At 43.0% G+C, this 22,408-nt stretch overlaps 1 protein-coding gene across 1 annotated transcript in view; it reads left to right on the top strand.

Annotated features, from left to right (window-relative positions):
• The window catches only part of Csmd1 (CUB and Sushi multiple domains 1), a 1,292,092-nt gene that overhangs the window by 832,595 nt on the left and 437,089 nt on the right, over window positions 1-22,408 (top strand). Inside the window, exon 8 of the mRNA XM_005373917.1 lies at window positions 12,864-12,951. Coding sequence (XP_005373974.1) covers window positions 12,864-12,951 — 88 coding nt within the window. The remainder of the gene's footprint in view (window positions 1-12,863; window positions 12,952-22,408) is intronic.

Below are 22,408 nucleotides of genomic sequence, written 5' to 3' on the forward strand. Positions count from 1 at the left end.
GGGGGGGGGGGAGTCTTCCTGGGGACACCTGGTCCAGAAGCTGGGAAGCCCAGAGGCCGCACACAGGCTCTACAGCTGGGCCACCTGCGGGGCATCGCTCTCACCAAGCTCAACTGAGATCTGGAAGACTCAGGCACTTCTCCAGGGCAGCTCTACCTTGTCCACTCATAGCGCAGCAGTTGTGCCCTCCGCCCCGTACAGCTGCTGACTTCTGGCCTCTGCCTCTCTCCTCACCCTTGTACATGGCTGAATGTGACCGCATGGTGGTGTCCTTCCCACTCTGGCTTGTATCACTAACTTTTTATTTATCAGAACTAAAATTCTCAAGGAAGTAAGCCTTAAGGGCGTGGTTGATCCAAGTGTACCCTGACCTGCACCGTGTGTTAATGGTTGGTCCCCCTGCCATGGAGGACAGGGGTGGTGGTGGGAGTGAAAGTCACCTCGGTTCATAGGGTGTCTCTGCTCTGGGCGTAGAAGTCCCCCATGCAGGGGAGTGGCTGGAAGATGTGGGGAGGAGAGCTCCACTGCACTTTCATGTGTTGTTTTTCTCTCTTGAAAGAAATCTATTTTTATTGCAGAGAATAATGTGAATACTGATATAAAAAATAAAAAAAAACTATAATGATATTACGTTAGCTTCCTCTCACTGGACTAGAAAACCTAACACCAGCAAGTTAAAGAAGGAAGGCTTTATTTTGGCTCCGATTTCTGAGGGCTCAGTCCATGGTCACTGCTCCAGGCAGAAATGGCATGGTGGAAGGACCTGGGTGTGCAGAGCAGCTCAGCTCAAGGCAGCCCGGAGGGACAGAGCAGTGAGGAGCCAGGACAGAAAGGCACCCTTCCAGATCACAGTGACACGTGTCTCTCACACACGCCCACCTCCGCACGGAGCTTCTGGGGGAGCTCAGATCTGAGCTATAAAGCACAGTAAGCTGTAATAGCAGACAGAGTGAGGGAGATGTACAGTCAGCAAACCAGAGTGAAGAGTAAGACCAATATCCCACAGCACTTCAACTGTTTTTCTGTATTTTATTAGAATTAGAATCATGGAATATTCCTTGGGTTTTAACCTCCTTTTTATCACACTGACTTTTAGAAGGTTTTTTTATATCTGAAGAACAATATACATAATTTAAAATATAAGTGTAGTGTAAAGAAATGATCATTTACCAAACATATTATTTTTAACTGACCACCATTTCCTTGAAAGCTTCCCACTTGGCCATAGATTGATGTACAAGGGAAGATATGGGCTTCGAAATCAGAACCCCTGATACACTTGTCAGCTAAATAAATAAGATACCCTTGCTCAGCTGTCACCACTCTTTCATTTCTTAAATAAGAGAAATATGAATGCTCTGTAGTGGTTGATACATTGTGTCAATTTGAGAAGCTTAGAAGTTTAACTCAGCAGAGGGCCAGGGTCCTTGCTTGTAAATATCTTGAGCTTGTGGACTAGGAGGGCACAGAGACGACATGGGTGGACAGCTGGATAGCCGGCATACAATATAAAGCAAGAAAAGAGGCTTGCTTCATCCCCTTCTGCTCTTGCTGCTTTTGCTGTCTTCTGCCCCTGTGCCATGCCACCTGCTTTGGAGCCAGTTCATTATGGACTGAAACCTCCACAAACTGTGAGCTAAATAAACCTTTCCTTCCCTAATTTTGCGCATTGGGTATTTTGTCTTAGAAATGAAAGAAAATTAACCAACACATTCTCATAGAGTGAAGATTGAATTATATGATATATACCCACACATCACAGGTATGATTCCTCCGCTTTTATTATTATTTCATAATTCCTTACAAAAATTAAATGTGCATATTTTGTAGGAAGAGATAAAATATAAAATTAGATTGTTATTTTTCCTAAATTACAGATACATAATTTTCTATGATTGGGAGAAGATTGAAAGAAATCTAAGAAATCAAATTGAGGATCTGAGTAAATATATTAACATAACTTTGAGTAACCTACATAATTTTTCAGTAAAATTAGTATCTATAATTTCAAGACCAGAAATGACATCCCCATTACTTCTTTAAGGAGAAGTGACTTCATCTTTCATACTTTGTGAAATTGAAACACCTTGCACATATTGTATCATTCATGTAGTAATTATTATTTCTGCAAAGTGTCTAACATCTATGTATTTTTGAAATGACCATTAATAGCCCCAAGAAATGTTTTATCTCGGTCCCCAGCTCAGTTCTCTTTTTCGGTTTGATTGTTGGCTGATTTTTTGAGATAAGCTGTCCATATATCATCCAAACTGGCCTTCGTCTGCCTAGGTAGCCCCGGCCGGCTTCTAGCTCAGCATCCTCCTGCCCCAGCATCACAAGTGCTGGGATTACCCAGTGTGCACCGCCATGCTGGCAAGTTCTCATTCTTCTTCCACCCCTGCAGAGTGTCTGGATAATAACATGGAGTGAACGTGTGCAGAGAAGTATTCTGACACGATGAGACGTTTGGATTGATCATCAGTTGGTTTAACAATGTAATATTAAACTAGATGTATCACAAAAAAATTTTAAATGATTTGATAAACTTTTTAATGTATAAAGTACTAAGTACTCTATTATTATATAGTATACTAAGCATTTCTATTATATATGGTATGAACTCTAGAAAACTAGTAAGCTGAAATACAAAGTATACGACATTCTTATGAAAGCACTTATTTATTATTAATAACATTTTTGTAAATGTAGTTAGCTTATGTTAACTTCCACATTTATATAAATTTTAGTAGTTTTTAATTACTTGTTTTGGCCCTGTTATCCTAAAAGTACTTAATACCTGCAAAAGTGACAAATACATATATATATATATATATATATATATATATATATATAAAATACAATGTATGCTGACATCATTTGAATGCAATTATTAGAATGTGCTTAAATCAAAGATTCTAAATTCACTGGTACACTAGAGTCAGAAAGGAATTTTCCATGGATACTCATGCATATAATCAGTAGTTCATAAATTTTAAAATCTGAGAATTGACAAATAGAGGTTTCCAGTGTAATTACATTTACTATGAAATATTTAAATATATATCTCAGTTATATCTTGCCTTGAGTGCCAGATTGTTTACAAAGTCTCCAGCTTTTGGTCCCAGGCGCAGTGATAGTGATTGATAGGTCCTGCCAAAGGCTGTCTTCCCTTGTGCCATGAATAATTCCATGTCCTGTAAGAAGTCTCTGAGGGAGCCCTAAGAGCTATTCTTGATTCTTCGGTCCCGGGTTTTGCTGCGCCCCACAGGACCTGGAGCGGAAGTGACCCGCCCCCGCCATCCCTGTGCCGGTGACGAGCACCCTGCCCCCAGGACCCCGTGTAGACACAGCTTAGCGCTCTTGTGACCATCAGCTCTCACTGAAGGCTGCATCTCACTGGTCAGGGAGTGATGCCGGCTCCTCAAGACTCTTGTAAAATTTTCTGGGGCATTAATTTTGTTTAGCTCATTAACTCTGATTTTATACCAGAATATGCTTACTTTTTAGTTCATTTGAATAGTAAATAAGCATGTTGGTTTAACTTGAAGATACATAAAGAAAATATTTCCTTTCTGAGCATTTGCTGCCATAGTGATTTATCTGTTGGAAGGAAAACTGTTAACATCAGGACCCTTGTAAAATAATCTACGTGTTTTCCCCTCTGGTAGCAAAACAGCCCGAGGAGCCAGCCCTGCTGGAAGACAGAAGCTTTTGAAAGCCAGCCAAACAGTCTGCGTGTTCTGCAAGAAACAGTCATTAATTTTCCTTTTAGATCCGCACTAATGTAGCCGAGAGAAACACATTAGAATATAAAATATATTTCTGGAAAATAAATTGCTATAAACCAAGAGAGTTTGACTGAAGGCCATGGAAGCAGAATTAGAGGGTAAAGAAGACGGGTAAAATTCAGACATAAAATTAAAGTAGTGGGCGCTCAGCAACTAGCATTTCATAGGCAGCTCGGTAAGATAAGTAGTAAGAGCAACCAGACAGCAATGTCCCACGTGGTAATGAATAGGTGTCTGGAAATCCAGCCTCACACGGGAGGGCTGCGGTCAGATCAGCTGGAGGTCTATTAACGCAAAATCCCAAACAGCACATAGAAGTACAGCAGTGTGAGCAGGACAGTGAGTTCCATGTGAACTCTCCCTTAAAATCCATAGTGTTGAATTAATAAAAGCATAGCATGAAAATACTTGTATATCCAAAACTCCCTACCACCAGCACCACCACCACCACCACTGGGGATTGAACTCAGTTCTTCACCTTAAGCCATTTTTAAAAATTTTTATTTTAGGACAGGATATCACTAGTTCCCTAAGTTGCCCAAGCTGGGCTTGAACTTGTAATTCCTCTGCCTCAGCCTCCCAGAGTGCTAGGATTGCAGGCATATGCCCCCATGCCTGTCTTTCATGGAACTTTTAACATTTGTTTGTTCCTGAGGGATAAAAATCAACCAATGCTAGAGACTTCAACAATTCAATAGAAACAAAGGCAGTTTATAACTTCTACTGTATGTGTGGAAATGTCCCATGCGATAGTCCAAGCAAAACTAATCTTGAGGTATCCATATGAAAAAAATATTACAATGGTAAAATGCTCTTCTGTGAGGAAGGAGTAGAGTGGACAAGGCTCTTACTTACTGAGAGAAAACCTCTTGGAAACCACAAAAGGGAGATGCGTTAAAAATAGTGCTTTTCATTACAGTGGAGAAATACTGAGTCTAATAAATGTGAAGGAAAAATGTCAGTGTTGATTTATTTCAAACCAAATACAGCAGGCAATCTGAAGTTCGCCGTCTCCTCAAACCCATATCCCCAACCGATTGTCACTCCTCGAAAGGTCACGGGTGGAGGGGGGATAGTGCTACCAGGGAGCTTCAGCCGGAATGTGTCGGAGAAGCAATGTTCGCGATCGTTACATTCTGCAACCAGTAACATATGTCACCTCTCTGAGGGTTTGAAAGGCTTAGAATTTGTCTCAACGTTGATCCAGCTGAAACACATCCATAGGTCTCTAAAGAAATAAGGATCAACTCTAAAATCATGCAATAAATCACAAGAACCATCACATGAAGCGGTACGAGCTTATTAAGATGGCTCTGACTTTAGGCTATTTATTCCAAATATAAAACAAACTTTAACTCAGAATGACCCCCTCTGGGGGTATTTAGCACTTCAGCTGCTTGGTTGCTCTGGTTATTGGAGGTGGAGTTTGCCACCTGGGGACAGACTTGGAGTTTTTAAACGAAGGAAAATCTCTACCAGATAGTTTAACTAAAACCTTATGGTTTGAACCATCTGGCTTTCTGCATACACCTTTGTTTGTGAATACAAATGAAAATACCTTTCTTTTTCCATTTTGATCCTCAGTACCTTTTCATTATTCAATAAATTTTTTGAAAAAATATGCTTATTAAAAATAAAGGTTATATTTCCATTCTTTAGGTTGTCTCTTCACTCTGCTGTTAGTTTTTTGTTTTCTTTTCATTGTGAAGATTTTTAATAGGATTTAATCCCATTTGTTGATTCTGGGTGTTCTTGGGGTCCTAGTTAGTAAGTCCTTTCCAATGCCTATATTTTCAAGAGTTTTACCTGTTTTAACTTCTAGCAGATTGGGTATTTCAGTTTTAATATCTAGGTCTTTGTTTTTGATTTGATTTTAGTGCAGGGTGAGAGATGGAGTCTGCATTCAGTCTTCAGCATGCGGACAGTCAGTTTCCCCAGAGGCATTTAGTACAGAGGCAATCTTTCCTCCAGCATTTGTTTTGGCCCCTTTGCAAAGATCAGAAAGCTGAAGATGCCTGGGGTTTTTCTGCTATCTCTTCTCTTGTCTCTCCATGCATGTTTCTTGGGCCAGTACCATGCAGTTGTTACCCCTATAACTGTACTATCTAACTTTCAATCTGGGATTGTCATGTCTCCTGCTTCACATCTGTGGCCCAGCACTGCTTTTGCAATTCTGGATCTTTTCTGGTTCCATATAAACATCAGGATTGTTTATTTTTTCTAGTCTTGTAAGGAATGCCGTTGGTATTTGCATTGGGATTGCATTGGATCTACGTCTAATTTTAGTAATGTAGTCGTCTCTGACAATACTTTTTCTACCTATCCAGGAATGGGCAATGTCTTTCCATTTTCTGATATGTTTCTTGGTCTCTTTCTTCAGAGTACTAACATTTTTTTTTTTGGTAGAGGTCTTTCACTTCCTGGGTTAGGTTGATTTCTATGTATTTAATTTTTTTCAAACTACTGTGCACAAGATTGTTTTCCTGATTTATTTCCCACTAGGTTCATTGTTGGTGTCCAGGAATGTTATTGATTTTTGTATATTGCTTTTGTACCCTGCTGTGTTGCTGAGTTTGTTAGTTGTAAGTGTCATTTTTTGGAGATTTTGGATCTTTTTATACAAAGAACCATGTTGGGGCTGGGGATTCAATTCAGAGGCACAGCACCTGCCTGGCAAGCACAAGGTCGTGAGTTCGATTCCCTGTACCTGAAAAAAAAAACAAAAAACAAACAACAGCAACAACAACAAAAAAAAAGAATCATGTCATCTCCTGATAAAGATCCTTTGACTTCTCCCTTTCATGCACATTCCTTTGAATTCTTTCTTTTGCTTAATTGTTGTGAAGGTTTCAAATACTATATTCAACAGAAAAGAAGAGATGGAACACCCTTGTCTTATTGCTGATTTTAGAGAAAATCTTTCAGTGTTTCTCCATTTGGAATGTTCTGACACTGTGTTCGTCATTAACGGTCTTTGTCAGCTGAGGGAAAACCTTCTATATCTATTTCCTTCAGGGTTCTTATCATGAATGGATGTTGGATTTTGTCAAAGGTTTTTTCTGCATCTTTGAGGTGGTCATTCAGCTTTTGCCCTTGCTTCTGCTTGTGTGGCATATTCCATGTACGACTCACGCACGTTGTAGCATCCCTGCCTCCCAGGAGGAAGCCGAACTGGTCACGCTATACGGTCATTTTGAAAATGTTGCACTGTTTGCCTTCATCTTGTTGATGTTTTGTGCATCTTTGCTCACCAAGGAGATCAGCCTGCAGTTTCCTTCCTGTTAATCCCCCGTTCAGTGTTGGTGCCAGGGTCACGTTAGCTTCCAGCATGAGTTTGTGGGTGTCCCTCCCTTCCGATTCCATGGCTGAGTTGGAGGAGCATTGGGGTTTGATCTTCCCTGAGTGCTGGTAGAATTCTGTGGTGAATCCATCAGGTTCTGAGCACTTTCTATTAGTAGGGTTTTATTACTACTTCTAGTTCATTGCCTTCTCCTTGTCTGTTATAGGCATTAATACTTTCTTGCCTCAATTTTGTTAAGTTATGTGTGTTTAAGAACTTCTCCAACTCATTGGAGCATAAGTTTTTGAAATGATTTTTTATAATCCTTTGGGTTTCAGCATTGTCCTTTATGATTTCACCTTTATCATTTTAGTTTTATTCATCTGAGGAAGGGTTAATACCTGGAATATATAAAGAACTAAGTAATTAGACCCCCTAATTTAGCACAACTCCTAATAGCTAAATCTAAGGCACTCCTATGTGCCCATTAAACAGATGAATGGATAAAGAAAATGTGGTTTGTGTAAAAACATGAAGTACTACTCAGGCACAAAGATGGATAAATGTGAATCACCTTCAGGAAAATTGATGCACCTTGATATGAAATAAAAAGACACAGAAGGTTAAACATAGCATAATTTCTTTTATATGGGGGTGAAAATATAAGTAGCTGAAAGATGAAGACACAAGATGAGAGAGAACTGAGAGGTGGACTTTGTGGAGAAGGAAAGTGGATCACGAGACAGAGGAAGACAGGAGAGAGGCAAAGAGAAGTTAAAAGGATCCAGATGAAATGTGTGCACCAATTCATTCCCAGATGAATATACATATTGTGTATCACAGGTGTACACTGACAACAGAGAATAACCACAGGAAATAATATATGTAGTAAAGCAACCATTTAAAAAAGGAAAAATTAAAAATTTAATATTTTAAATTCTTCTCTCATTGGCCAACTCCTGTGATTTAATTTCTTTCCTGCCCCAATGTAATTTTGTGTTAGTTCATTCATTGCAGTATAAATGTTGCACACAGAGATATGCATAAGAATTTGCTGGTACACTCTGAGCTAAAAATTTAGTATATTTACCCACTAGTTGCATAAGTGTCAGGTCATAGCTATATACAAAGCTTACTAATTATGTTTTATACATTTTCCAAGTTATTTTCTAAATTTTGTGTTCATTAGGTAGATTAGTGACCAAAAGGGTAAACAGCAATCATCCATATTTTGCTGAATAACTTTTTCTTTACTTGCCTCTGTCAGTATTTATTAAAAATACTATAAATTGCATTCTTTAATGTTTACTATATTGAATGTTTTCTCTTCATTTAAAATATATTTTTCACTCCTAAAGAAATCAAACTTCTTATTAACCAAGACCTTACTTAGTTTACACAGCCTATGAGCGTAATGTGTCCTTAGGTCACTGGAGGAAACGTAGGGAGAGACTGTTTGTTTTTCACTGTGTCATAAAGCTAGTCTTGGACTGTTTCTTCCAGTAAAATGGCTTTAACATTAGCATGTAATGGAGAAGTTGCATAGATTAGATGCACAAGCATATGCAAATGAAACTTGAGTCTCTAGCAAATGTTATGTTCAATTTTTTCATCATGGACAACAGAGTTATTCTTAGCAGTCTCCTTGTAATTATTTCTGGTTATCCCACTAATGAAAGCCTCCTCTTCTCTTGTGCACATGGCTATAACTTCTCTCAGCACAGGGCTGGGCTCCTGCTCCTGCTCCTGCTGTGTTCTCACTGGCTTCCTTCGCTGTTCTTCCTCTGCTTCCTTCCTGCACCTTCCTTCCTGCACCCAGCTGCACAGTTTGTTCCAGATGGCTCCAGTGTTGAGTTTCATGTGTCCTGTGATATGGGAAAATCAGAAATTCAGAAAACTACAGTTAAATGGTATTAAGTCCAGCAGTTCCTCTCTTTTGCTAATGCTCCTCTGTGGCCCTGGGTACCCTGCCTGAAGTCGACTGATTACAATGAATCCCTCTAACATGGCAGCTTCAGTCTGCAAAGGACTTAGCTACTCACAATGTGGACAAAGCAGGCCTCAGAGATATTGCACCTTACTGTTTTCTTGTGCATGTCCTGTTTGTCACCTGCTTTCCCATCACATGGTCACAGAAGCTACCCGTCCCTGAGAGTCGCTCCAACTTCACATTTTTCATCTCCTCCCTTTTCTATTATCTTGTGCATCTCCAGTCCTTTAAGTGTGTCTAATGCAATCTGTGTTCTCACAGCATTCCAACTACCTGCCTTTTCTTTCATAGGTAGGTGATTCAGGCATTATCCTTACAAAGAGCCACGGTGCTTTATTCTAACTTAAATAGACACCTCCAACTTCTCTCATTTCTTCTTACTATGATTCCATGTGAAAAAGACACACAGAAAGAAATGTAAGTGGATCTTTTCAAAACCACTTATGTAGACTGGTTTGAGTTCTACAGGACGGTGGTATAAGACCATGCAAGGGAATATGACTTCTGGCTAAACACCAATGAGAACTGATTACCTGGAGGGAACTGAGGCATCTAGGTGGTCCTAGCAGAAAGAAATCACGGTGGAAATGGTATACTCCAGAGTGGGGTTTGAAATTACCAAATCTAAGTATATTTCAGAGATCACTTTTACAGAATTGCCAAAAGAAAATTGCCTGTTCATGGGAACTTCACTCTGGCATATGACACAGATCGTAGAACCAGGGGTTGGAGAAAAAGAGCTATAAGAATGAGAGACATTTATATATCTAAATCTCCATCCCTGTACATTGATGGCTATATGCTCAGACATGTTTATCTCTCTATGTTGTATTTCTTTCTATATGTCTGTCCACTTTCATTATGTTTCTCTCTCTCTCTCTCTCTCTCTATATATATATATATACATATATATGCATATATATACATATGAAATAAAATATGTATAGAGAGATGAATAAAATAGATGTATATATAGAGAGAGGAAGATGTAAAATACACATGTACTTGGTCAGCTACGAGTCTGACCCTTTATAAAACACCAAGTGAATATATACATATTTATATGGAGATATATATCTATATTTATATGGATATAGATGGGAGTATGTTCATATGGACATATAAATATTTATATGGAGATAGACATTTATATGAAGAGTGAAAGAGAGCTAAGATTTATAGAATATACAATTTCATAATGTTAACATTTTTAAATATACAGTTCTGTGGCATCAGCTATATTTGCATTATTGTGCATCTGTCCATCACCATTCATCTCCAGAAAATTCTCATCATACCCAACCAAAACTGTCACCACCTTGTTGTGTCCCAGGTGTCTCAGCTTCCCACCCCACCCTCCATCCAAATATCTCCACATTTTTCCTTTTCTTTCCCTTCGTTCTGGAAGCCATTATCTTCCCTTCTGTCTGTGTAAATCTGGCACTATCTCATCTTCTGCCTCTGTGTGTCCCCAGATCTCAGGCGAGTCTCTGGTGAATGCTGCATAGTTGGGTCTTGCTGGCCACGTTTATCATCGAATCCACCCTACCTCTCTGCGGTTCGGTCAGGGAGCGCCTCAGTCCCCCGGCTGCCATAGCAAAGCATAACAGATGCAGTGGCTTAGACAACAGATATTTCTTCCCCACCTCTTTGGAAATTGAAAGTCGAAATATTGGCAGGACTGGCTTCTTCTGAGGCTCTTCCCTGACCCCGTGTCACATGGCTGAGTATGCAGGCTGTTTTTCCTCTGTGAATTCAGGTTCTGACACGGTCCTTTTTTGATAAAGTCACCAACCCTGACACATTTGGGTGAACCCTACTGACTTGACTTTAATGGAATTCCAAGGAGCCCAGGTATGAATCAGGCACATCCTGAAGACCAGAGTTAACGAGCTCAGTAGAAGACCCAGGGGATGACAATTCGGCCTGGAACAGGGAGTTCAGCCATCTGTAATTTAGTCAGAGGGAGGGTGCACTGACCCTCATCACCCTGTTGTTTCCCAGGTGTCTCAGCTTCCCACCCCGCCCTCCATCACTGTCTTCATTTATGATTTAGTTGTCATTGTTTAAAAATGGCACATTGTGATCTTTTCATTTCTATGCAAATTCTATAGATACTTTCTTTGCAGTTGCCATGGAAATTACACACAACATCCTAAATTTTGACACATTTTAAATTAATCCTATCACCTTTAATCATGTACAAAAAATTTACTCTTCACCTACCTTCCTCACCACTTTATGGCACTGATGGTATAAATTTCCTCTCTCTGTTATGCTTCTGTTAATACAAATGTATAGTAATTTATGCATTCATCTTTTAAACACTACATTAAAGAGAAAGTGGAGTTTAAATCAAAATTAGTATAACACTAGTTTCTATAATTTCCTTGTGTGTGCTTTTACAGGAGTTTTTTTATTTCGATGTAGTTTCAAGTTACTCTTTGATGTTTTTTCAACTTGAAGGAATCTTCAGCAATTCTTCTGTAGACTGGGTCTACTGATAATGAACTCCCTCACCTTTTGATGGAAAATATCTGCTAGTCTCCCTCAGTCTCGAGGAAGTTTTGCAGGATATAGAGTTCTCAGTTGGTAGTATTTTTCTTTCAGCATTTAAATGTGTCATCCCACCACTTTGAAAATGCACAATTTCTGTTGAGAAATTTGCTGATGATCTTCAGTGTTCCTAGTTTATGACTCATTCTTCTCTTTCTGCTGTCAAGATTCTTTCTCTGTGTCTTTCAATAATTTGATTGGAATGTGTTATCATCGATCTCTCTGCCTTTATCCTTCTTAGTGGGGTTTCTTCAGTGTCTCAAATTTATATATCCCTTTTACCTGCATGGAATAGAATTGCCTATTTAAATGTCTTTAAGCTACTATAATTATATGAATCATCCCACTGCAAGTTCAGAGTTACAGTAGCTGCTTCTTGGGTTGATTTTCTGCCTCAGTGACCGTGAAGAGAATCCAGGTTCTCAATGTGTCTCTCCCTGTCCACCCACACAGGTGCTTCTGTCCTTGGACTCCAGCAATGGCCCCAGAATTCCACTTTCATGGGAGGCATAGGCAAGTCCAGGGAAAAGGAGAGCTATTCTGTTAGCACAGAATGAGGTCCCTCAGAGGAGAAGCACCAAGGATGTCCCGGTGGCACTAAACTGAATCAAGTCACAGGCCTTCTGTGAAGACATTTCTTGCAGTAAAGAGAAAGATGCCCAGGTTGAGAGATACAAGGGACATAACTTGGAACAGGAGAGCCAGCCCCTAAGTCGAGTTGGCAAATAGGGCCTTTAGACAATTTTTTCTGGTTTTTTTTTTTGGTTTTTCTCCAGTACCGGGAACCGAACTCATGACCTTGCGCTTGCCAGGTAGATGCTGTGCCACTGAGCTGAATCCCCAGCCCCTAGACAATTTTTCTGAAGTGGTGCAAATTCCAACAGAGGACCAGCTCCTCTGGGAAGACATTCAGAACCAAACAGGCACACACTTACAAATAGACCATTACATGTATCAGCTCGAGCATAGGCGCATTTCTCGTTTAGAATATCACGAGCAGTGCTCTTCACAGTCTCTGTTGTGTGGGTCTTTCTGGGTACTTGGCATCTGTACTGCAACCCACAGGACATGGATAAAGGCTCTATCTTCTCTGAGTATTGGCTACTTGTCCCATGAGATCAGTACTTATGTCTTAATTCCTAGAGACATCACGTGTTCATGAGCAAAGAACTGACTATGCCTAGCGTGAATTCACTCTGCATATTTTTGACAATTACACAGCATTCTAATACTGATCTCTCCATTACAGTGAGTCAAGGTGGCGTTTCATCGGCCTCTGACATGTGCCCAGACCCTGGGATTCCAGAGAACGGCAGAAGAGCGGGCTCTGACTTCAGGTAGGAGACAAAGTAAAGCTGTCTTCGGGAAGGATGCTGTTTGCCAGCATATACTACACATAATCCCATCTGCCATTATTGTTTAGCCTTTGTCCTCTCGGTTTGAAGATGTGACTTATCAACTACGGTGCATCTATATTATTTGTAGAGCTCTAAAGATACATGGTGCAAAAAGTTCCGGATACTCTAACATTGATGCCTTTCAGTACAGCAGCTAATGTATGAGACATAATGTATCTTCAGGACTGTTCTTCCTATTTTTAATACTGCCATTTGATATTTTAATGCTTTTAATATTTAAAAAATAAATTGGGCAAAATGTAATTATAGCCTCCTAATTATACCATTAAATAGCATTTTAAAATGAGGACTGGCAGTTTCAGTCAGTTGCAATTTATTTGGAAAATTCTGTGAATCGCTTTAGTTGGACTAGTAAGACGGAGGGTGTGCAGCAGCCTCTGCGTACAATGCTGGTTTGGTTGGGCAGTGCCATGGCTGTGGGCTTCCCTTTTCTGGAGATTAGTTCCTGAAACCTCATAGGTGCTGCTTTACACAACAGACTGATAACAGGAACGAGCTGAGAGATCACGAGTAAAAGCACAAAAGCTCGGCTTTTTCCCCCTGGGGACAATTTCACTGTTTTAAAGACAGAAGTGGGAAACTCAAGGGCAGAGAACTGCGCCCACTAAAGGGGGGTGAGCGCTGAAGGAAAGCGGTGACCCATAACACTGGGCAGGAACAGGAATGTTATTTAGCGAGAGGAGGTTTTTCAAATGGAGCGGTGAAGAAATACAGTCGATTGTAGTGTAGCTATCAGAAAGTTGGTCTTAAGAACCGAGATTCTGTTGCCAATAGCACGATGCCACGGATGGGGCCAAGGTAAAGAAAGCAAGTTTATTTTGGCTCGCGGTCCCCAAGGTGCAGGGGTTGCTTCTGCTGGTGGCTCCTTCACAGCTGAGTCCCAAGCTGCTGCAGGGCATCACAGGGCAGGAGATAGGGAACCAGCATCTCCTGGTCTCTGTACTCTTACAAGGAAAGAGAATTCAAGCACTGGCTTCCCGTCCAATCACCTTGTCCCATGCCAATCCCATCCCAAAGGCCCCACCTCTGAACACCATAGCTGGATTAAGTTTCTGCCCTCTTAATCCCACCACTGGGCATTTAGTGTCAACCCCTGTGGCCTGCAGGGCACACTTAGCTGCATCCAAGCTATGGCACCATAAATGTTACCCCTAATCACACAAGCTTTCATGGCCCCACCTGTGGCTAAAGTATGAAGCAATTCGTGGTCTCACTCAAATCCCCTCCAGTGATTTTTAATTGTTTTGAAAAGTGTTCTGGAGAAGGGGAATCAGGAAGCCGGGAGAACTGGGGAGAATGCCAAGGAGAAGCTGATCCCCACTGAGGCTGGCTTCCAGCCTGGGGGTCGGGGACACTCAGGGCAGCCACGTTTTGAAGCCACTTTCCTCTCCATTCTTCTGATTATTTTGGGCTTCTTTTCTTATTTACCTAGTTCCTGAAGGTTAAAGCTGAGACCAGTGATTAAGGCCTTTCTTTTATTTTAAGGAGGATGGTTAGTGCTGTGAAGTTCCCTCTAAGAACTGCTTTGGTGCCATCCAAGCGATTTGGATATGTTGCAGGGGTTTTTGTTCTGCTGTTGCCATTGCATTTTAGTTTCCATGCAGTTTAAACTACATTCCATTTCCCCTTATATTTCCTTTTCAGTTCCATGGATTGTGTACAAGTGTTCTCTTTAGCTTCCATATGTCTGAGAATTTCTGCAAGGATCACTGTGGTTAGACAACACACTTTTTATAACACAACACCTTTCAAATTTATTGATGACTGTTTTATGGCAGAGAATATGCTATACCTTGTTAAATGTCCCACATGACCTTGAGAAGAACCCACATGATACTGCAGAGTCAAGTGTTCTGTAAGTGTCTATCAAGTCACAGTTACTACTCAGGTCCTCCAAGATGAGACTGTTGTCATTTTTTGATTCCTTGTTCCATCTGTCATGAGGACAGATGTGCATAGATCTGCAGCTGGAGTTGTGGGCTTGTCTATTTGTAATTGCATCTTTATCAATCTTTGTTTCACATACTTTAAAGCTCTGTTAATGTGTTTAAAATTGCTAAGTGTCAGGGCTGGGGATTTAGCTCAGCGGCACAGCGCCTGCCTGGCAAGCTCAAGGTCGTGAGTTCGATTCCCGGTACCGGAAAGAAACAAAAACAAACAAACAAAAAAATTGCTATGTGTCTTAGTTACTTTTCTCATTGCTGAGAGAAAATACCTGACACCCAGAGTTAAAGGAGGAAAGGTTTATTTGGCTCACAGTTTGTAGAGGTTTCAGCCCATAGTCAGTTGGCTTGGAGGCAAGCTGGTCTGGCAGAGGGGCATTGCAGAGGAGACCCCAGTGTGTACGGCAACGGCTTTGTGTACTCCGATCTCAGGAGGTGTTCAAAGCAAAACCAGTTCCTGCCTCCTCAAAGATTTTCAGTGGCCCAGGCCTTCACTCTGTGGAGCAGGATGCTGTTGCCTGGCTCGTAGTCAGCAACCTCCTGTTGTTCCCAGCATAGCTTCTGTACCACTGGTGAAAAGGAACACACAGTGCGAAAGGTGGGAGACTCCTTGTCCTCTCATGGCCATACCTTCATCCTCGAGGCCCTCTGAGAGTGGTGCTCTCCAGGGTCAGCGGGCCGCACCTGGGAAGAGACTCACCGAGTACACCAGTGACCTGTTGTTAGCACTGGGAAGGCAAGGAGCATAGTGAGAAGGAAAAGTGCTATCCAGGTGTCTGCTGCACCACCTGTCACTCTGCGGGTGCTGGCTTGAGTTGAATTCTATCGGTGCTGGCAGGGATCTGTCCCTGGGGATGGCAGAGTGATATGGGCGTTAGATGTGCACGGTCTACATTGGTTCACTAACTGAATCCAGTTTCCTGTAACAGTGGAACCCAGGTGGGTCCACATACAAATGAGTTGGACACACTTGGTAAATGCACCAAATATCCCTTAGGTGGGACAACCCGGGAACCTGCCTAGCATGTAATAAGTTCGCTACAGAAGTTTATGTTTATCACTGCAGGAGGGTACTCTTAATTGCTTACAGTGTTTCTGAGATTGTTTTTAATGAAAACCCATTCAGTTCCTTCTAAATTCTTATAATAAAAACTAATGACTAGCATATAATCCACGCTAATGACCGACATGGTCAAGATGAGTGGATAAATTCATTTGCATTTAGTACTGTAATTATATGTAATTTAGGGCTATTTTCTCTGAAAAGAGCTCACTTTATTAAGTTGGTAAAATATTCCTCATCCCATTTTATTTATATTGCTATTGTTTCCTGGAAATCTTTTTTCTCCATGGGCAATCTAAAGATTAACCCCTGCATTATCTATAAAGTAGTCAAAGTAAATGAAGTGTAAAACACAAAGCTTTCTTATTTGAATTCAAATCAGTTTGAGGACAGGGTTCTGACTGTATTTTGAACTATCAACCAATTGTCAAAAGACAGCAGAGTCACTGGGACTGAGTATTTATGAGTAACTTGATGGAGAGTCAGACAGTACGTGAAGGAGGAAGCTTCACTGGGGATGGGGAGCTCATGGGTGAAGCCTGGTGCCCATCTGCCCATTTCGTATGCACTGTGTCTAGTCCAGGGAGATATGATCATCCTCCCCTCACACACAGAACTACTGAAGTGCAGAACATTGCCCTAAGATGCCCTGTGTCTAGGCAGGGTTACAGCTAGAGCTTAAGACTGCGCCTGACTCACCTCAAGCCCCGTGGGCTTTGATGGATTGTACCAAGGATAATTTCAATGACTTGGTGTCTTCACACTTCCCATGCGTGACCACTGGATGGGGGTGTCAGCTTGTGGACTTCCCAAAGTGGAGGACGATAAGTCCAGAGGAGCTTGGTGTCCACATGAACTCAGCTTCCAAGCCACATTCCTCGGCAGAGGAGGCAGGTGCTCCACAGGCAGCTAGGTTTAAATTGACCATGAGAGTGGGTGTCAAGTTCTAACTGGCCAAGGCTTACACTGCAAGATTCTGACTTTACTATTTCTAATCCTAAAGTCTATTCTTTAGCCAGGAGTGGTGGGTCAGGCCTTCCATCCTAGCACTGTGGGAGGCTGAGACAGGAAGATTGCAACTTTGAGCTCAACTCAGGCAACTTAGTGATATTCTGTCAAAAAAATAAAAAAAATAATAATAATAAAAGGACTGGGGAGGTAGTTCAGTGCAAACTAAAAAAGAAATACTAAAAAAGGAAAGGAAAGGGAAGGGAAGAAAAGAGAAAAAAAGAAAAGAAAAGAAAAGAAAAGAAAAGAGAAAAGAAAAGAAAAGAGAAAAGAAAAGAGAAAAGAAAAGAAAAGAAAAGGAAAGGAAAGGAAAGAAAAGAAAAGAAAAGAAAAGAAAAGAAAAGAAAAGAAAAGAAAAGAAAAGAAAAGAAAAGAAAAGGAAGTCTGCCTTGAGGAGCGTCTTCAACACTCCTAGGAGATGTGGAAGCACGAGGGTGCCATGCTGGGCTGAGAACCAGGCTGTGCCTCTGCTCCCTGGACTCCTTCTTTCTCCCTGGAGCCCTACCCCTGATGCCCCAGGGGATGCCCCTGACCCACGAGGTCCTCCCTGCGCCTGGCCACTGTGCCCTCAACTGATGTGCCCTCATCATGCCATGCTGCACCTCACCCAGCTGAGGTCTGCAGCCCTACTCGCCAGCCCCTCCACTGCCTGTTTCTGCTCGGCTTTCACCAAGCCCCTGCAGAAGCAGCTGTGCGGCTCAGGTGGGCAAAGTCACCCCTGCTCCAAGCTGCTCTTGGACTGGGGTCTCTCTGTAAAGCAGAGTGTGTTCTCACTCCCTGGCACCTCAGCGTGCCCCTGGCCGGGCCAGCGGCCGGGCTTTCCTCACTCAGCCCCTCCTCCTCCCATATTGCGGATCCCAGCCCCGAGCACCTAGTGTTTGCAGCGTGAATGGTTCTGCCATCTCAGGAAGTCATGAGGACCTGCAGCAAAGGGGCCAGGCCTTATTGATTTTATTTCTTATTACTCTGCCCAGCTCAGGGCAGATACTTCTCCTGTTGAATTGGATTAAATGCAAGCTAACAAGCCTGTCCCTAGAGACATATAATCATAGCTTCATTACTGTGCTCCAAAGCCAGTTCAGTTCCCCAGTGCTGGTCAGAACATAGATGAACAACTATTTGGGAAAAACATGGTCTATCTATGGCAAAAAGGAGAGGTAGAGGCAGCAAGTAGGAGGATCGTGGTCTAAAAGGTAAATTTTGAAGTTCTGTCATTGGTGCGCACAGAGCTGGTCCTGCGGAGGGCTGTCACTGTGGGAGAGGCACTTCTTTCCTCTCGGTGCAATTATTTTCATTTTATTTTACAAATATGCTGTACGGTGATGTCAAATGAAATAATTTGTCGTCAAACAGAAGGAGAAACTGAGATGCATGTGGGAAACCCATATAATCAGGGAGAAGAGAAGCAGCTCCAAGACCCGAGTCTCCCACTGGACGCTGCTGGTTTTGTCTCCACATCCTGCAGTTGCCTTCTCCTGGAGCACACGGCTGGCTCTATTCATCTTCAGTCACACATTGCTACGGTGGCTGCATTGTTAACTGGCGCCAGACCCAGGGACAGCTGAGCTGCCTGCTTCTCTCTAGGTAAAGATTGGAAGAACTCACTTACCCACCACGCACCTCCCATTGAGTAAATGTGGAGTGCTTTTTCTTAAGCACAGGTGCTTGGTTGGCAGCATTCTTTTGTCCAGTCCTGTGGTTTTGTCTGATGATTTTTCTCACTTCGTCTCTTACAATCTGTTAAACTGGATGATGCTACCATAACACAGGCTCAGAGGCTGACACCCGTCCCTGTGCCCTCTTCCCCAGCTGTCCCCGCTGCTCCTCTTTATTCCTGGGACCCTGCTGGGTTCCCAGGGTGCGGTGACATCTTCAGTCCTCCGGCATGCTGGTCTGTGTCCCGCAGTGACCTGGGCTTCTCCTCCTCCGCGTGCGGCTGGGCGCCACATCCAGGTCTGGGCACCTGACATGAAGTCTCACTCCCCCTCCTCAGGAATACTGGGCTCTCCTCGAACGTCCCAGCCCTGAGCACCTCTGGGGATGGCAAGCCCGGCTCTGCTCGTGGTCTTGTTCCAGTTAGCGTGGAGCAGGCCCATGCACGGACACTCGCACACGGAGTGTGACGTTCACAGGATAGGGCTTTGTTCACTCACTGCCACATCTCTAATGCTGAGTAGGGTGTGGCTCAAAGCATTTAGTAAATCAGTGCCAAAAATTTTTGATTTTCTTAAGAAAAAAAATGTACATCTACATTATGTAGTACAATGATAAATCTTGACTAGATATGAAGAATTTTGATACATACACAAGTAAATGTTCAGAAAGACACATGTTCAAATCAGAAGGCTACTCTTTGTCCATTCCATATCCAGTATTAGGCACTGAGGCTCTATTATTTACTAAATCATATGCACAGCATTGCTTACCTTAATAATAAGAAAATACTTGTGCCATTATTACTGTCCTGAGATATTATTGCTCTTGCCCACCAATTAAAAAACAATCAATGTACAGTAAAGTAAGTTTCCAAAGGTTAGAAGTAAGAGCATAGTTGAGATTTTTTAAATCAAAATTTGGTAACTTTAATAGAAACCACAAGAATGGTGAAGAGCCCTGGAGCTGGGCTTCTGTTGGAAAAGTTTCAGTGTCTGGAATTGCAATCCCTTCCCCCTTGGGTTAAATGTGAGTGAAAGAGCTGCCTGCTGGTTTCAGACCCAGCCTCGGCCCTGTCTCTGAAGCCAGCATTTGGCTGCATGGATGGTTCCTTCATGACTGGGTTGCACTGTGGAAAAGCGGCGAGGGCAGGAGAGCCCACAGGACGGCCCCTCTCACGGGTCAGCAGTCCAGTGCAGCAGGTGGCGCAGGCTGCAGGCACCCTGTGCTCGAATCCAGAGCATGAGCCCCTCGAACTCAAAGTGACGAGTCTCCGGAACCCAAGGAGAAAGAGTGGCTGTGACGGGGTGCTACGGCCTCACCGTAACGCAGACATGGCGCTCCCCTGAGGCTCACTGTCACTGAGGTACAGAACTGGCCTGAGAAAAGGGTCTGGCCGTGACTGCTGTGCTTCAAAGAGCATCGGCTGATCTTTAAGAACTGCTTAAAGACTCGCCAGCACTGGCGTCTCCGCACTCACACCATTGGAAACATTTACGTCGCTCTGAACAAGGACACACAGCGGATGTTTCAGATCTGATTTATCTCACTAAAGCTGCTTCCGAGAAAGAATCCTCTGGGCTGGACTTGGGGAATATTCTCTTCTATCTTCTACAGTCTTTTCAGTATCTGTAATAGTAATTTTTCTATCAAAATAACATATCCATTTAAATAATTTTCTGGGAAAATAGTTTACTGATATTTAAGCACATATTCATTTGTCAAAATGCAGAAAAAATCATGGATGAATAAATTCACTTTATCATAATCATTGGGGAGTGAATAATATTGATCTTAATAGTGACCTTCTGTAATATAAGATTTTATTTCTTGGTTCTTGGTCTGCAAAAGAACAGGTTGAACTACAAGTCATGATTATTCGTATGCTGCATACTGTGCTGTAAAGACCAGCAGTAATCCGTGTTTTTGCCATCATCAGCTTTAGGGTAAGATCAGACAGAAGCCCCATGGTTGTGTTCGGTGCACCCCAGGCTCTGAGGCCAAAGCAAGATGTGAGGTGGTCATTGAGAATAAGCCAAGAAGTTGCCAACCTGAAAGCAATATTAAACCTCCGAGTTAAATTATCAACCCATGCATTCCTTCGAGGTGACATCCCCTGCTCTCTAATTCTCCAAATGCACTACAAGTGCCTCGGGATCTCAGGTGATTTCATTCTCTTTTACTCTGTGCCTCCACCAGAGAGCTGCTGAGGCTGAGGGAAAGCAGCTCAGGGCTGCTGCGTCTGCACAGCGCAGGAGATGGTCCGCCTTTCACTCTCACTCCGAACAATCTAACTGCTCAGCACATGTGAGCGGGGCACTGGGAATTTTTAACAACTGTAATTGTAGTAAAATACATATAACATAGAATTTATCACCTTCATTTTTAGGTGTGTGGGTCAGCGGCATTAGGTTAATTCACATCATTGTCCAACCATCGCCACTGCCTGAGTCCTGAGCTGTTTTCACTTTTCAAAACCAAAACTGCACCCACCCTGTCCCCTCCCCACACCTCCGCGCAATCCCCATGCCACCTTCTGTTTTCGTAAATGTGACTGCGCCAGCACCTTGGCCTTAAAGTGTTTGTGACTGGCTCCTTTGCTTCTTATGCATAAGCAAGGAAGACAGCTGCTGCGCTCTAAATGCACTTCCGGATCTTACACCTGTGGCCCTCACACATGTGTGTGTGTGTGTGCCCGTGTGCATGTGCTCCGCCCTTCCCCCACCCCTGGCTCCTGGTTCTCAGTATCATACCTGTCTGGGGTCACGCTTTCCATCGTGGATGTTGAGCTCACCAGTCTGTGCGAAGTGACAAGCGTAAGGGACACATCTGAGTATCAGGGGGTTTGCACCACACAGGGATGCTCTGGGGAAAGTGTTTGCCCAGCAGCCTCGATGTCTCGGATTCATTACTGGTCAGGCACAGACTGAAGCAATCACTCTCAGAGCACAACCAATAAGAAAACAGGCAATGGGAATCCAGGCCCCATGCGGTCCTGAGCAGGGGACCTCATTTTCCTATCTGTGCCATGCAGAGGATGCCTATGGCCCTGAGTGGCCAGGCTCAACAGCATCCAGCCAGGGCCGGGCTCTCCTCCCTCAAGGGCTCCTGTGTGCTTCGCTAACCGTAGACACACAGCCCTGTCCAGCAGGGCACAGCCAGGAGCTTGAGCCGGACACGGCGAGAACTGTAGCTCCTTCCCTCACCCCTGCTGGGCTCCTGGTCGAAAGTGTGAAGGAAACCACGGCACAGATCTCTGCAGCCCCACACCCGCAGCCTCATCCCCGCTGCTCTTGGGTCCCACACGCCCTGTACCTGCCCAGCCAATGACTGCCCTGGAGTTGTCTCCACAGTGGGCTCTGGAGGACGAAAGAGGAGCAGCTTCACAGCTTCCGAGACTTTCCTGACTGATACTTGGGCCGCTGGCCGGCTTCCAAAACCTGTGCTACTCACTAGTCCTTTGTCAGTGCAAGGTCCTTGGGTGTGAGTAGAGTACAGGGGAAACAACACATGCACACACTGATTGCACATGTATGCGCATACACACACAGCCTTCTCCATCCTTCACACCACACGTGGGCCTGATCCCACTCTCGAAGAGGAAGACTTTGTTCAGAAAAATTTCTGTTTCCAGTGAAGTGTGATTGCAGGTGTCACAAATCCTGACTCGAGCTTAGCACTGAAAAACATTTTAGTTAGGTTTTTTATT

The sequence above is a fragment of the Chinchilla lanigera genome, unplaced genomic scaffold, assembly GCF_000276665.1.
Source record: "Chinchilla lanigera isolate Chin_1 unplaced genomic scaffold, ChiLan1.0 scaffold00002, whole genome shotgun sequence".
NCBI lineage: Eukaryota > Metazoa > Chordata > Mammalia > Rodentia > Chinchillidae > Chinchilla > Chinchilla lanigera.